Source organism: Haliotis asinina, chromosome 3, assembly GCF_037392515.1.
Source record: "Haliotis asinina isolate JCU_RB_2024 chromosome 3, JCU_Hal_asi_v2, whole genome shotgun sequence".
In the NCBI taxonomy this organism is placed as follows: domain Eukaryota; kingdom Metazoa; phylum Mollusca; class Gastropoda; order Lepetellida; family Haliotidae; genus Haliotis; species Haliotis asinina.
The window spans coordinates 11,965,059-11,982,728 of NC_090282.1; the positions used below are offsets into that span (position 1 = coordinate 11,965,059).

The following is a 17,670-nucleotide window of genomic DNA, read 5'->3' on the forward strand; positions in this document are numbered from 1 at the left end:
CAATCTCCTATTATTTCATTTAATCAGAACACCACTATTCCATACTCCATGTATGGAGCTCCAAGATTGTTACATAACCACTGCAACATGGGGTTTAACACTTACGATTACTGGATATTTTTTGTGCATAAAAGCGTCTGTGTGTATATGTATATTGGAGACCATATTTAAACATAGCCAGGTGAAGTGAGGAGAAATGGGGATTAATGTAAAGCAATGTGTGCAATCCTTGATATCTCCTTGATATCTTAAGTCTCCACTATACCTTGGATGCATCAACGAGTCAGCCTGATAATTTTATTACCTCCCTTTGTGGGCTCCGCATTCTCACAGTAGCCAATCACCTAAGCTGCCGTTAGAAGTGAGCTTGCCAGTGTCAACAAAAACAGTGGGTGCAACCACAAAGGTTTGTCCACAGTGTGACTCAAATTTTGAGAAAATCATACAGACAAATTGACAGGGCTGAACTTGCAAGAACTCCTTTTACCTCTTCAAGAAAACGTCTGCGTGGTTTGTGTTGCCAAGTTTAAGCAGTTTGATAATTTAAAAAGTGAAAGTGAGTAGTAATTGCTGCACTCAACTTCCCATTGTAGATACCTGATTGGATAAAAAGCCATCCTATGGAGGTAATAAATTCACTGGGCTAAGCCGTAGATTTATCCAGTATATAATGGAAACTTATTGGAATGTATAACCTGAAGTTATTGAGGATGTGTGTGCATGGGAGTTTGCCATACTAGCCTGGATCAAATGCCGGTCATTATGCTCAGCTGGGTAACAAGTTTATCTATCTGTAAGGCAGGTTGGGATCTGACCATTGATCATACAGTCCACAAGCACTTGATCAATGCTGGCCAACACTGTAACTTAGTAAGGCAGGCAGGTATCTGACCATTGACCATACAGTCTCATAGCACCTACTCCATCCACAGTTACAGAGACAGTCTGGTAATGGTGACCATTAGTCAGCTGTAACCTGGCAACCACTGTACCCACATGCATCACTGTTCCACCTGCTCACAGCTTAGCATGTCCAAACAGACATTCCGGAGAATTCGGGTATGAACAAATCCACATGAAGAGAGTTGACTTAATGGATTGGATGGTGAGGCTTAATTACAAGGCTGATTGCTTGTCACTGTACCCTGAGAAGTAGGTCGTTCCTCAATAAAATAAGATCTATTTATTAGAATGTCTCTTCTTCCAGTTAATAAATATAATTTGTTTTTCTCAACTCTCCACCAAACAAGAGCCACCCTTTACCCAAGGCATATGCTACAGAATGTTTAATTACTGCCTCCATGGGATGAGGGGAAGGAGGAATATACCAGGTCAGCCAATATCTCATCCTCATATTCATAACACATAGCAGGTTAACAATATACTGCAGGTACATTTAGATGATAATTGCTACTTACTGAACGATTCCATTATCATTTGGCTAGTATCCTCAAGTTGAAGAAAACTGTTCTTGTGAGTTCTTTACATAGGGGTGTTTCAGATGGAGAAACTGTCCTAATCTGGATATTTTTTATCACATCACTAATTGTCCCTATCTGAACCCCCTCCCTGATGACAAACCCACAGTTGACACGCTATACTAGACAACAAGAATCTCACTTCAGCCAGGTGTGACTGGGAATTTAGTATGTTGTGTACTATCACTGCTGTTATCAGTCACTTGAGTCAGAAGGGGGAGGGTTAGTACTGACATTTTACAGGTCAGTGGCTGCCAGTGCTGTGAGGGAATGAAAAGTTCAACCAGCAATCCAGCTACAGGAACTGAGGAACAAATCCCAGTTCCCATGGTCAAGTTTGTATCATGTGTACATGACACAAAAGGAAATCAATCTGTTTTTGTGACTTATTATTGAATTATCAGTTTTTAGAATAGTAACTTAAGATTCTAATGCCTCACTACCAAGCAAATGTCCTTGTATAATTATGTTAGTACCTACTAAAAATAATTACTTTGCTTGTCTCCAAAACAGTGAATAAATTAAAAAAGGAGCCCAGTCTTGAAAGATCTGGCAAGTCTAGAAAGCTGGAGCCTGAAATTAAGACTTGTGCACAGCTGCCTTCATTCTAAAAACAATTCTTCTGGATATAAGATTATATATAAGATAATTTTATTTCTGTTAAAAAAGGGGGGTCAAGCAGAAACTCTATGCCGCTACCTCACTACCTGTCCTGGAGCAGGTACACTGTCACAGAAGATGTGGACAGAAGATGCTTCTCAATTCTCCCACATTTACATCCTTCCTTGAGTAATCAGGTTGTCGCTGATCAGATACAGTGGAAAATCTCTTTGTGCCTTCCCTTCCTCAAACAATTATTCATGAACCCCATCAAAAATTCATCTTTAATGTAAATCACATCACCCAACAGTTAATGCACACAGATGCTTTGAACAATCTATTCAAACACAATAAAATACTGACATTTCAATGCCTATCACATCACACATTATGGAAATATTTGGATGAGAATGTAATAATTTATTGGGCAAAATATGAATAATTTAATAGCAAATGGCTCTATCCAATAATGCCTAATGCTAAATATATATTTAACACTACATTCATGGTACAGCAAATGATAAACCACACAGACTGGAGGGGTGACTGTTTACATTGATCATGCTGATAACATAATGTATCAATTATCTTCATCATCTCTTAGTTACCATATCACTCCATCTAGGGTAGAGCTGTCAATTGGTTCAAAATTCATAACTGATGGTTGAAGATTTGGACCAATCATGAAAAAAAATTGGTTAAAGGCCACATACAACCAAAAAATCAAACATAATTAAAATACAGTTATCACTCATTCATGATATAGAAAAATACATTGCTGATTAAAAAGAAACAAACAAAATTATAACCGTATAATCAAATATCAAAAGTGCAATAATTTGTACTTAAGTTTACCTAAGCTGTGATACCAAACCCAGTCAGAGCCTGTGGGTGTGCACTCAAGTGTAACAAAGTCTTTCCATTGGCTACTGGTTCATTTGCCAATAAGCTTAACCGGCTCTTTGTTTCTGACAGGTGTTAAGCCTAACAGGTGTTAATTTCGAATTGCATGTCTGCATTGCATATTGTCACTAGCAGACAGGCAGGCAGACGTATAGGTGTCAATATACCAGACATGGAGTTTTCTCCGTGACAGAGTCTGCTTATCACAATCAACAAGTTTGGGTTTTTTCATGTAACAAGTAGATTATTCACTTGTTTGTGTCCACAACCAAGATTAGACTACTGCTCACAACCTCATGCTACGGGCAGGCATACTGTTTCAAGCTCCACGAAACATTCAATGTGTATTCGTTATGAGCACAGCATAGCTGTTGAAACCACTCCTCCCTCCCCTCAGTGCTGCGGGAAAATTTGTGAAACTCCAATTTTGTGGGCTTTTTTTTAATGACATTTTTTTTTTCAACATTATACGTTGAATGGTCACTTTTGATGATCTGTTTTGGTAAGTGCATACAGAAAGGCATCAGAATCTGCAGTCTTTTTTACATACATGTGACCTTTAACATTGTTTTTTTTATTTCCTTTTAAGGTTGTAATTGAAGACAAAATTAAAGAGAAATAGGTGGTTCTGCTTCTTTGTGTTTATTTAGAAACAGAGCAAGATGCATTTGAAAAATTCACATACAACTTAAATAGTGCAGCTTGCAGTTTAAAACTGATGGCTAAAATATCACACACATAAACTTCCTGGAGTCTTCAAGAAATCTTTAATCATGACTTCAATAAGTGAAGTACTTTTTTCAGAAATAAGCATGTTCTAAGGCTCTGACAACTTCTAGAAAGTACGTCCTAGCAACTATATCACTAATTTATAACTTCTTACACTGAGTGTTACCATGTCAACAACCAGTTTGACATATATACCCGGGCCTTCTCTGTTCTTTGGAACTCACTTATCAAAACTACAACATGTGATATGAAAAAGTAATCTTACTTACATGAAAATTAAAATACTTTTAATTCAATGATCATACAAAAAGCTAACTGAAAGTGGCAAGATGCTTTTTTAAAACTATGATAATACTATTAAATATATTGAATTTGACAGATTCTTTAAAAAAAAATGTTTCATCCTGCTTGTGAAGGAAGGTTTAATTACCAGTAAATTTCCTGTAAGACTAAATAATATATTAAATGTTCAAAAGCTAGTACAACCACAAAGACGTCTTTATTCCCCTGTAGAGAAACAGCTTACTTTCTCCACTTATTCCCTATAGTTAGTCACACTATGACTGAAATACTGCCAGTGGGACTACAGATTATAACAGAATTACTATTACATAAGTTATTGGGCGAATGGACATGGTTTTTTGCAACCTTTAGCAATATTCCAGCAATATCACTCCAGGGGACACAAGAAATGGGGGGTAATGGTGAAGACATGGGGGTAGTCGAACCCAGATGAACATGCAGACAGACAGAGAGACAGAGAGACAGACAGACTGTAAGTTATTGTCATCTTGAAGCTGCACAATGCTGACTACAAACACTGATTTCTAGATACAGGCATGAAAAACTTAATCAGTCAACCAGCTTCCAGTAAACACACACAGGTAGGTTTCAGTGAGAGATAGTGACTGCTCAAAATATGAAATAAGTCCTAAATTTTACATAGCAATTCAACACAATAATGACACAGAAACTGTCAAGGACTTGATGACCACATAAAGACAAGAAATAAATACTGTCCACATTACTGTTCAAGTAGACAGTATAACAAAAAATCCATGTCAATATTCTCTGAAAATGAAACAAGCGAACAGGGTCCAACTAACCTGAAAGAAACTGCTGGACATTAACTACACCCATGTAGGAGGGGAATGAAGAATTTCCTTATTTTCACCTAATCCTATTGTGTATCTCAGGCTGCTAACCCACTTGGTCCAATGCTATTATCTGGTGGAAAACACTACTTCCTATTTCAATAACATCCTTATTTCTATTGAATCTTACGTCAGGGGTTATTTCCTACTGTCATGACATGACCCTTTTGCCTTTTGTCAGATAGGCACACAGCCGGACCTACCACGCAAATGTTTATCCTGGTCTTGAAAAGAATCACAACACTTTAGAGAAATAAATGATGACTGTCAAAAGACTTTTCACATAAGACATCATTACTAGTACTCCTAATCTAGTACATGTGATGTCTTAGAATACCACTGATATTATATGATAGTTTTATGTTTCAAAACAACCGCATTCGGACATTTTGCTTTGTCTGATTTTTTCTCCTCCATTTTCTCTAAATATACTTGAAACTGAGCAGGAAATCCAAGGCATCTATGTCATAACTAAAATGTCTGATGGTGAAAATGTGGGTAGTCCCTTGATTCAAATACTCTGGAAGATCTCAAGAACCCAAGAGACCATCAAACTATGTAACTGTTCTGAAATGGTACAGCCAGGGGGGTAGGTGATAGTGAGATAACAGTACACCATGGTATATGTGGTCAGAATCTTGCTGTAATATTGCTAAAAGTAGCCTTAATCAATATTCATTCACTGAAAGTAGTTGGGAGCTGTCAGCTGTAAATAGAACAGTGGTCATACTAAATGTGACTGAAAAGACAACTAACACACATCTGGGCACAGACAAACCCCTTAACAGTATTATTAGTGGACACAGACAAACCTCTTGACAATAGTAACAACAGACATAAACCCCTTGACAATAGTAACAGTGGGCACAGACCCACCCTTGACAGTAGCAGTGGTGGGCACAGTCAAGCCCTTTGACAACAGTAACAACAAACACAAACCCGATGTCAATACTAACCATGGACACAGACAAACCCTTGACAGTATTAGTAGTGGGCACAGACAAACCACTTGACAATAGTAACAATGGACACAGACAAACCCTTGACAATAGGAACAATGGATACAGACAAAACATTGACAATGGGAACAATGGATACAGACAAAACATTGACAATAGTAACAATGGATACAGACAAAACCATGTACACTAATAACAGTGTGACACAGACTAAACTCTGAACACTCTTGTGTAATGTCTTCTCTTACTGTAGTACTTACACTGCTTCAACTATGCATACCACACAAACACTAGGCCATATTTCACAGCTAATACACATCCATCATAATACTTAAATGAACAGTTTTGTTTTAAATGCCACTATCACCAATGATAGCCCATGCTTGCTCAAGATAACAAACTGAAACTAATGTCAGCTAATTACCTCTGGGTTAAAGCTATATGACATTCATTATGCTACCTTTTGACCATAAATCTGTTGTCATGGTTACCAAGCCCTAAAGAGAAAATGGTCTTCAAATTTCCATGTAACATTAAATAACATAGAAAGAACAACGTTTAATTAAAGGCGAAAAAGATGTGTCACATATAAAGACTGCCATGCTCCTGTAAATAACAGCATGATAAAAAAAAAAAACCATGTTGACCATCTGTGGAACATGTGAAAAAGAATTTTCATAGGTAATATCGTGCAAATATTCTTGACTTTCTGACGATTAAATGATTGAGAAACATGAATTTTTAAACCTAATTAACATGTGCTGTAAACTGCCTAAAAATAACCATAATGTGATCATTATTCAATCATTCATGACATCATTTCTCCGTGATAAGTCCAGATGAGCATGTCAGTAATCTAACCCATATATTTTCTATTTGAACAAATGAACACCTGCCATGTCCTGCTGTTAATACTTGTCTGAAAAGACAAACAAAATAACTATTAGGGACTAATGCACATCATAACACTGACATGGATATTGGCATTTGCTGGGGGGTCAAATAGTTGAGGTATCATAAGGACGAGTACAAATATGACATTCTTAAGGGTGATGTCAATAAAATGACGTAGGACAAATGTGAGTTTCCTTTGATGAAACTGGATGTTAGTATACGTACTAGTAATATTACCTAAGAATCAAAATGCTAGTATGATATGACAAATTAATCCCCACAGCTGAAATTAAGCACGCCACGATTTCTCCTGATATCTGGTCTACCGATATACATTTAACGTCCATATTGTGCTAATACAAATCTATGACTTTTGATACTTAATTAGTTTTTCACAGCCACAGATACATTCACACCTCTTAACATTAAGATGATACATTCTGCTCTAAACACAACAGAATATATAATTTCATTTTTAACCTTTGCAGTCTGTAACTATATCAATATTAAACTTTCCCAATAACGACACCCTTGTAAAGACATCAAGAGTTATGGATTCATTAAACTGAATCAGCTCAAATTCAAATAGTATGCTATGATGCCTAAATGAACAATGGCGATCAAGATAAGTGCCTCTAAAGAAAATTAATTTCAAAATATAACAATCGTGATTGAACTTGATTATGAACTCAAATGACATGAAATAGAGTACTGACGAACTATTAACATGACAATCACATTTTATAAGTATTATAGTTGTAGTACTTGTAGTACTTGTAGACCAATACTTGTAGTGCTAGAACAGAAGTCTGTCATGTGTTACTTGGTCCCACATAATACTATACCTGACTTCACAGCACCATAATCGTTTGTGTATTTGTTATTGTTTTTTCACCAGACAAAGCAATGTTTTGGCTATTGGCAGTCTGTGAAAATCAGGTCTGAACCAGACAATCCAGTGAACTAAATCTTCACTGACCTGTTAAAGCCAGTATGGGTTGATGAAAGCCTTGATCTAACATAGATCCTCATGGGCCATCATCATAGATACATCTCCCCAGCTGAAGTCTTTGGACATGTGTTCACACACATGATACAACCATAAATTTTCCCCTGAAGATGGGGGCTACAATTGGTCCTCAGTTGGCCATGCTTGTAGTAAGAGGCGCTAACTGGATTCAGTGGTCATGCTTGCTGTTTTGGTTGACACATGTATGTCATCTTATCACAATTGCATGACACCATACTCCTGATGTTGAATTGTCTGGTCGAGACTGAGTTATTTGAAAACTGCAACAGCTTAGCTGGAATATTACCAAGTGCGGTGTTAAACAACAATGCAACCAACCAAGGCAAAAATACTGGCTACCTGGTACTGTCTGGACCAAACGACTGAGCAACAGTTCACATAAGTAGGGCAAGGCCAATAATCAGCCAGGTGTATCACTGTGGTTAGCTGATCTACAATTAATTGCCTTCTACAAGAAGCATCCGTATTCAATACCAGGTGAGGTGGTTTCAAAATTGCATTCAAAGATTATTGTACTGAGATAGCTACATGTATGAATGCACATTTGTATTAGTCTGCAGTTTGAGAAAGTCTCATTTACCTGACACTGAAGGTAACACTACTAACAGATGAACATTTTCTCATGTCTTTTACTATCAAATCATGCACCCTCTGTTGAGGCTGATGCTCTACAGCAGTGGTCTGCATCTTTCTGCTCCTTACAAGTGTAGTGTAAACTTATGGGCAATTATGAGATGAGATTACAGAACGTCAGACTGTCCACTCAGAAGTGTGTGATTCAAACCTGAACTCAATGAAGCAACACACTACCTTTGAGCTCATCAGATGTAATTGCAGAGAATCTGATTTTACACTGGTTTTATCCGTTTCCAACTCTGAACATAGGGGGCCTCACAAATTCTACCCATCTGGGGAATCGAACAAAAAGTGAGTTTACTTTTACGTCCCACTCCACAATGGTTCAGCTATATGGACCAGACAATTAAAAAATCAACAGCATGAGCATTGACCTGCACAAGTGGGAACCTATATGTGTCAACCAGGTCAGCAAGTCTGATTACCTGATCCCATTAGACGCCTCTTTCGACAAGCATGGGTTACTGAAGATCAATTCTAATCTAGACATTTACAGGTGAATTGAACACAAACCTTGGACAAGCTAAAGCTTTAACCATAAAGGTACCCCACCAACTCATGATTTGAGATTATTTGGGGAAATGTTGGTACCAGAAGGTGCCAGTCATTTGAGACTACCAATAAGTCTCATAGTCCCTGAACCACATTATTTTCCCAACTGCCAAGCCCTCTTTGCAATGCTAAAAGCCTCAAATGAAGCAAGTCTAGATTTTCTCAGGTTCTCTGGTCTCTTTGGGGCTCCTTTTCAGTTTATATGGGTTAGTTTATTACTATAAAAAATCGTAAATATTCAGAGACTAAGCATTAGTCTAGGACTACCAGTACAAACGTAACTCTTAGCATCATTCAGTACAGAGGAGTGCTATTATTTGGACAATTATTAGCCGAGCTCATTTGGCCAAATATACTGAAACTGGACTGAGTGTAAGGTTTCACCATTTATTTGATATGATTTGTTTGTAGCTGCGTAACTGCAAGGGGGCCCTTAGACCATACAGGGAGCCATGTCTAGGAAATGCTTTCATGTCAAACTCGCCTTTCAACATGAAACAAGTAAATCTGTGATCTCTTCAGCCTGCTGTGACCAAGAAGGATATTTCTGTGAATGGAGGAAGTGATATGATGAGCTCAGTGCAACAGCTCACTTCCCTGTTGCGTTCTTGTCTTCCTTGATTGTACAGACCGGTCTTCTGGGGATTACACATGTTCAACATTCACCTACCACTAGGGAGGGCTTCTAGGAAATACACATGTTGAGATCTAGGGGCTGGTGGGGTTATATCATCATCTCTGCTTGATGAATACAACTTTGTCAACATTACATGATTACTTTGACTGACAAAACAACAACCTAGGCATGACATTCAGAACAGGGAATATCTCAATCAACACTTAAAAGAAACATCAACTAAGACTAAATGACAGTACCTGCTATTTCTGACAGATACTTAGTCTGACATTTTCCTGAATACCACAAGAAATATGGGATTTTCCAAAATCATGTGAACCTGTGTTAGCACTTGCTTGAACAGGGAAATGAAAACATGTTTTCAACATTCTGAAAAAATTCAAGTAGATCCTCTAGATAAACAACTTAAATTTACAGCTTGAGCACAGTAAAATATTTACACAGAAACTAATTGATTGTAAATGTGACATAATTCTTCCCTTCCACGAAAATAAATTCTCCAAGCAATACACCAGTACCATTTTTCCAAGGAATTCCTTTGACTATCATGAACATTTGAGATATTAACCCACATTGTATACTGCCAGCTACCAAAACACAGTAAAATAGCAAAACTAATAAACATAAAATACTCAAAGAAAAGCTGATCATAATTAAACCATCGTACCAACTCTGTGAAGTTTTTGCAGAATTCTTTACCCCAAAATAAAAAACAGTGTTTGCGTTAATGCAGAAAACTGCGTTTTATATGCAAACTGTGCAAAAAAACATGCAAATAATATACATGCATGGGTGTTGTCCATGCATAGATTCAGATCTACTTAATTTTAAGAAATACCAGTAAAATATAACAGTAACATCTAACAAAACAATAAACTGGTTCAGAAATGTAATGAAGATTTCATGCGCAGCAGATTTGGACTACTTATTCATAATTTTATTTCTGCATGCGTTTGTCCAAAACCTTCCATGAACACTGAAAAAGTTGTTGAACAAACTATCATTAAAATACTGACACAGTTCACTTGATGTGCAGGAAAGGATAGAGACTGCACAGCACAGTTTCATGCATCAATTGTCAGCACTTGTGCATGTGCTTCTTAACACCTTCTTAACAGTGCCTTTCTCTGCACTGCTCCCTCGTACCAAACAGTGAACTGTGTCCATATTTTATTGATAGTTTGTTAAACAACCTTTTTTATTTTTAGGACAAATATTCTGCTAAAACCTCACAGAGTTGGTATGATGCTTTGATTACGATCAGCAATTCATTGAGTATTTTATGTTCATTAGTTTTCAAGTTCGACCGCAATTCATTGGTATGCTTTTGAGTCAAATGGACTATAAGAAGTGAACAGTATGGATATGAATACTGAAAATATTACTTTGGCAAATTTGACCAAGTTATATATGATAACATTTGTTTTTCAACAAAAACAGAAAAGTCAATTCCTGAACTCATGTTTAACTGAACACCATCAATAAATTGAAAATTTGGGGCATGTCATTTTGAATTTTGCTGAGGAAACTATGTTTAACAAGGACATTGGTCATACACACAACAATGATGTGACATGACCTTAGTGTTGTCACTTTAAACTGCAACGGCTATGATTAGATACAGGAAGTGTAATGTCTTTCCATTGTTACACACTGCAACACACAGGACACACAACTGCCACTATCACACAACTACAATCAGATACTGAATACATAATGTTACATAGTATTGTAAACTTTAACCATGAAAGTCTGGGTTAGAATGTATCTTCAACAAATCATGGCTGATGTAAGTGTTGACTTACAGACTCGGATAACATGCTGACATAGTTGATGCGTAACTTTCAGTCCAAATTGAGTATGTTGACACTCATGATATTAATCACTGGGTTTTCTGGGCCAAACATGAATACAGACCTGTCAAATAACTAGACCATTCCTGGGTGTGTTTATAAGCAGCAATCAAACAAACATTGTAAAGCAACTATGAAATAAGAGTAAGACAAGGGATTTGTTTTCTTTGAACCAAAGCAACAAAATATGACTTCCACTTAATATTATCAGGGCTATTTCATGTGAGAATTGTGAATACATACTCTGTGTGAATTTACAATAATGTATTGTCACACAGACAAGTTACACCATCAGTGATTAGATCAATATGTTAATACAAACATTAAGGATCAGTGATCAAACAAAACAAGTCATTCCTGAGGACACCAATTACTCAAAAAAGAAGAAAAAAAGAAAAAAAACAACACAGAAAATGACATAAACATAACAAACTCTGAACAGAAGGAAATGTTTCCATTCACTATCTGATCAGCAAATAAACATTTTCATCCAATGTCCGACATTGACACCGATACACTGATAAACCAGGTCAGTTCTAATGATGACTTTGTTTTACATCTTCTCTGCTTCATAGTTGGAAATGATATATTATGTTACTCAGAGTAAAATGCCAGTAAATTCATGGCAGGAATCACCAGAATGGACATCATACATTGTAGACATAGCTAGCAAACGCTTTCAGTTTCAGCTGAATCCCCACTCTGAACCATGTACATAATGTAAATTACCAGTATATTCCATGAACCATTTAACCAGAACATGTTTCTTACACTAGACAATGAGGATCACAAACATGACATGCCATTAAAGAGAAAAAGTCACACTTTTTTCTCTGAATTTAAAAATGTTTTGACCTCATCTTTTAATGTTTCGTTGTTACTACTCATATGATGAACAAGAGGCTGATAACTGAGTACCCTTATGATGAGATTGATAATCTTCAAAAATCACAAATCAATCACAGTAGTCATTGCAACTATAATAACTGAAGTTCTTTGCAAAAACACTGTTAATGCCAACATAGTATTGTGAACTTGGACGGCAGCAGTCAGCAGAATAACATTACGTAACATTAGCATTAATTGCTAAGTCCTCTTGCATTCTCATTATTGTTGATTACTCGTTACCCAATCATATGTAATCTAGTTTGATCTATATGGCCATCTATACATTCATCCTAATGGGCTGTGGCCAAATACTTATAACTAGAAATCAATAAGAACACGGGCAGATCACACATGAAATATTAATTACTAACATCAATATGGGACTCCACCCAGGGCATTCAACAGGTTGCTCCTGTTCACTGAGGAAAGTCACCTATCAAAGAACCACACAAACCTAGATATGAACCACAAAGAAGTAGGGTTCAGCATGCAAGAAAACAAACTGTTAGTTCTCATACTATGTTATCGTAAAATCTTGTGCTAAAAATAACCCTTTTCACTTCACTGATCCGATTATCAAAATGCTTGAAAATTTCACATTGGCGACAAATTATGTCAATATGTGCGCACAAAAAATGACTAACCTGTATGAAAACACGTTTGACTGTTGTTGTTTTTGAAGATACTGTCTTGCTTTGGTTTCACATATGGACGAGCAACGTCACGGGAAAATTTTATAGTCCGTGGGAAAATGAGGAGGGGGAGTAACCAAAACCCCCGACAACCTGTTGACGTAGCACTTGGAGGGTCAGCTTGACGCTGCACGGAAACAACATGGATTGACAACCAAGCTAGGATGTCGCAACCTAAGAACCATTTGGGGAAGGAAAACAAATGTACTAGAAGGTATTTCAGTGATAATGGCGAAAGTTCTCACCTGCTCGGGAGGGTGTCAACGGAACTACCTTCTTAGTGGGCGAGAAGGATATCCCGTATGCGTACTACGTCATCAATTTTCGTGTTCAGGGGAGCATTAATTTTCTATGACTTGATTGTAGACATGGGCCACAAGTGTTGCTCTCTTGATAAACAGGCAATTTGCCGGATTCACGATTCTAATCTGATTGGTTTCTATAAATGATAACATACTAGAAGCAACACTTAGATCCCTATGTAAGTCTTCACGATTGAATTTAATGTTGTAATAGAGAATACCCACCGTTATTATTTTTTTCATTTTGAGACATGCTGTTTAAGTCAAGTAAAAACATATCAGCAATTTAATTAATCAACAAAGGACTACTTTATACACCTAAGCAGAGGATTTCTTTACATAGGTTTCACTTTCTGATTCCATATAAATACGTCATGCAGATATTATTCTTCTTAAATTGGTACTGCTTCGAACCTCTCCTCCAGTAGAATTCAGGACTTTCTAAATTCATTAGATAAATAACGTCTACTGTGGCAAAGCCGGGGTTACCTCTCTAACAGTCTCGACCATGAGCGTATTATAATTCTAAAAAGTGAAACAAAAGACTAGACACAGACATATATAAACACATTTAATTTGCTTTTATCTTAATCGCAGCTAAGAGTATGCCGAATGGATCCCAGGCAAATTAAGAAGTCACTATAATTAGAGTAATTCAAGTTGTTATCTAAGTAATTAACTACAGTGACACTGGTATATTAGGGATGTCGGGTGGGGGAGGTGGTGGCGAGTGGGGGAGGCGATGGATCTGTCTAGGGTGATGCAGCTACTCCTGTAGTGCCAGCTTTAGATTGAGCACGCTGACATATGATATTAGGGTAAGTGTTTTTGTAACACACAGTCGAGACAACATGGATCTGTTATTACGACACTCATCGACATTGGTAGCATTTTGTGCAAAGTTAGAACTGGATTCAGTACAATGGATGGGTTGTTTAAGTAAGTTAGAATTGTTTCTGTTACCTAGTTATATTTAACCCTAAGAGTCCGGGTTACAGCCTATGTCTATTAATGTCTGAATGTCTATTAACCCTTTGGGGACGCTGGGGATGCCTCGCTGTCGAAGCATTCACATGTCAGGGTGAAGGCCTGGGTTCGACTAGCAACATGTATGCAGTGTGTTGAGCCTATTTCTAGTATTTCTCTAAGTATATTGCCGGAATACTGCTACAAACGGCGTAAAACATGAGTCACAATTAAACCGGTTTCAGAGTAGTAACGACTTGCAAGTTCAGGTGAAGTGAAGAAGAGACTAGGAACTGTCTCGAAACGTTGTGACCTTGTACAATAAAGAAGTTGAACCATAAAGCATATTTAGTTTGATTCCACCAACTTGCAAATGCCTTTGAACCGACTTGCAAGTTTACATTAAATCCCATTTCTCTTGCATATTAAAGGAATCTGATGTGCTACAAATGCAGTCATTGATGACATGAGTTGTTTCAGTTTCAGGGTGTGTGACACATGACTAGCGTGTGTAAATGTTTGTTAACATACCCCCTACTACCCAGACTATATTCCTCGTGCAGAGCAGAACAGAACTTTAATGCTTTTCAGGCAGTAAGACAGCGGCATTTGTAGATCACAATCATTTTATACATGTGATGACAGGGCTGGAAGTCCGAGTATAAGACATGTAACATACAAATAAATGTAGTACATGCTTTCTTTTACACAATGGACTTACATTTAGATTTTCACATAAATGTTACCAGAAAAAAGTGACTTTATAATTCACTTTCCCACACTGGGCGTGACAGTGTTACAAAAAAGTACAAAGTAGTTGTCCAACGTTTTCATTTTTCAAACAATTGACAAATTGTTTTTCAAACAATCATTTTTCAAACAATTGACAAATTGTTTTTCAAACAATCATTTTTCAAACAATTGACAAATCCAACAGAGTTTGGTGTTTGTGAGAGAAAGCTTCAATAAATTGTTTTCTGAAATCAACACAAATAGGTACATTCTAAAATTGCATGGTATTCATCGCCGATAGAGGTATTACAGAGAGTATAAATAAGGTACACCATTTCAACGGCCAACCTCCACTGGTAGACGGTGAGTAGATGTACGGAAAAGAAACAATTTAATCCAGTCGATATTAAATATATATGTTTACTGAGTGTGGCCATTGTGATGTTTTATGTATGTAATCGCGTTTTGGGCTTGCAAGTATGTGTTGTGTAATTTTACCATTTTAAAGGTTTTACTTCATCTTTTCATGTCGCATATAGGCCCTTAGCCTACATGCGTGGTCCTTTCGTGACCCGTATATACACGTGACATGCAAGTAAAATAACGTTCATCAAACAAAATGGAGGCCACCAGGCGAATTCGACCACCAGACGGAATTCAGTGTCATATCCTATTTTATCAATAGATTAATTATATCTGTACATCTTTCAAAACGCGACCGAGTAAGATTTTACGTCGCTTCACGAACTTTTCTGCAAAGTAAACGTGAAGAAAATCATATACTGTATAACACCATTTACCAGTTTGCGTGAAATGAATGAGCGAGATTGCATGTCTCATATATTCTCCGACATCACAATAAACGGACGCGTAAACGATATCTCATTATTCTCCTGTAAACCGCCGCCCTTTAATTTGTTAATGTATATGCACACCCGATCTCTTCAACTGATTTGTGGACTCGGTGAAAGGTCGCTGTCGTCTGCTCCGGTACACGCCGTGGTAGGAGGAATGAAATGGCGTCTATATGTGTCGACAAGTTGGAGGGAGGGGGCCATATAACAGTGACACTATACATACGGAGAAGCCCAAGTCTGTAACATATTTCACAGTGAAACGGCTGAATAATAAGTAAGCTCGGCTCTGTCTTTAACTCAACTTCGGATTAAAGGTGCCACTAATGCTGCCATTATTTACCCCTCTTATGACACTAGCTGACTATCTTTTTCGCATGAGCCTTGTGTGACTAGAGTAGTCCCACGGGTGTTGTTTAACTTGTGTCTTTTTGAGTGAAGTACTCCAGTGGATATTGTTTGCCTGGAGTACCCGCATGGGCGTTGTTTGAGTGGAGTACCCCCATAGATATTGTTTGACTGGTGTACCCCCATGGGCGTTGTTTGAGTGGAGTACACCCCCGCCCCTCCCATGGATGTTGTGTGACTGGAGTACCCCCATGGATGTTGTTTGACTGGAGTACCCCCATGGGCGTTGTTTGAGTGGAGTACACACCCCCCTCCCATGGATGTTGTGTGACTGGAGTACCCCCATGGATGTTGTTTGACTGGAGTACCCCCATGGGCGTTGTTTGACTGGAGTACCCCCATGGATGTTGTTTGACTGGAGTACTCCCATGGGCGTTGTTTGACTGGAGTACGTACATGTGTGTTGTGTGACTGGAGTACTCCCATGGGCGTTGTTTGACTGGAGTACGTCCATGTGTGTTGTGTGACTGGAGTACTCCCATGGGCGTTGTTTGACTGGAGTACGTCCATGTGTGTTGTGTGACTGGAGTACTCCCATGGGCGTTGTTTGACTGGAGTACGTCCGTGTGTGTTGTGTGACTGGAGTACCCAATGGCGGAGTTGTTTGACCGAATTATTACCGAATACGGCATAAAACAGGATTAGAAAGAAACTGCTAAGTAGTTTCGTTGGCCACCATGTTACAGCTCGTCCCAGCTTGAACTTGGTGAAAGATACTGGCCCATCCCTTCATCACAGTCTTTTGTGCTGTACTTTGCTTTATCTTATCAGTGAGATTAAGGGCCCCTATGTATCACATTGTGTCCACGTCGAACATGGAACAAGTAAATGCCTTCCTGTCGGTTCATGCCGAGTATTATGGAAAATGTTCGAGCAGGGGCTAGTCATTAAAGTGTTTGCCCACCTCACTCACTCATTCGCTTAGTCGAGTATTGCACTGACAGACCATGAAAGGCAATCAGCTTAAATCGGGAATCAGGCAGAATGGCGCTTGCATGTGAAGTAACGCCGCGACTCCCGAGCTGTTGTCAACAATCAAGTAGGCAATGAGGCATATCACTTTCACCCCGATACATACTGTGAATACGACACACTATCAACACGTCTACAACTTCGCATTTGATCTTTACTTTACCGCTGTTGAATTTTAGTTTTCGTGTAAATTTGGTAACTGCTGAAAATTAGTTTACCCATTGTCTTCCGTTTTGCAAGATAATCTGGTTTGTTTCGATCTACACTTTTTATTCAGCAACACTGTCATTATTGGTATATAGTTTCCAGCGCAGCGAAAGTGAAAACGTTTATATGGGTGGGTCATTGTTTGGTAAGTGCGTCGCGTGTGGAGTTATTGGAAAGATATGCTTATCTATTCCGGCATTAAGGCAGATGTGCGTTCACCCCAG

The 17,670-nt window shown here is 38.0% G+C and overlaps 1 protein-coding gene across 3 annotated transcripts in view; it reads right to left on the bottom strand.

The window, feature by feature from the left end:
- Positions 1-13,310, bottom strand: part of LOC137277478 (myoneurin-like) — a 28,754-nt gene extending 15,444 nt beyond the window's left edge. The window contains exon 1 of one of the 3 annotated variants that reach the window (XM_067809214.1): positions 13,251-13,310. Coding sequence is in view for 1 of the 3 variants with exons in the window: in XM_067809212.1 (XP_067665313.1) it covers positions 4,817-4,850 (34 nt within the window). In the remaining 2 variants the exon portion in view is untranslated. The other 2 variants (XM_067809212.1, XM_067809215.1) reach the window with 2 other exon arrangements.
- Positions 13,311-17,670: the final 4,360 nt, after the last annotated feature.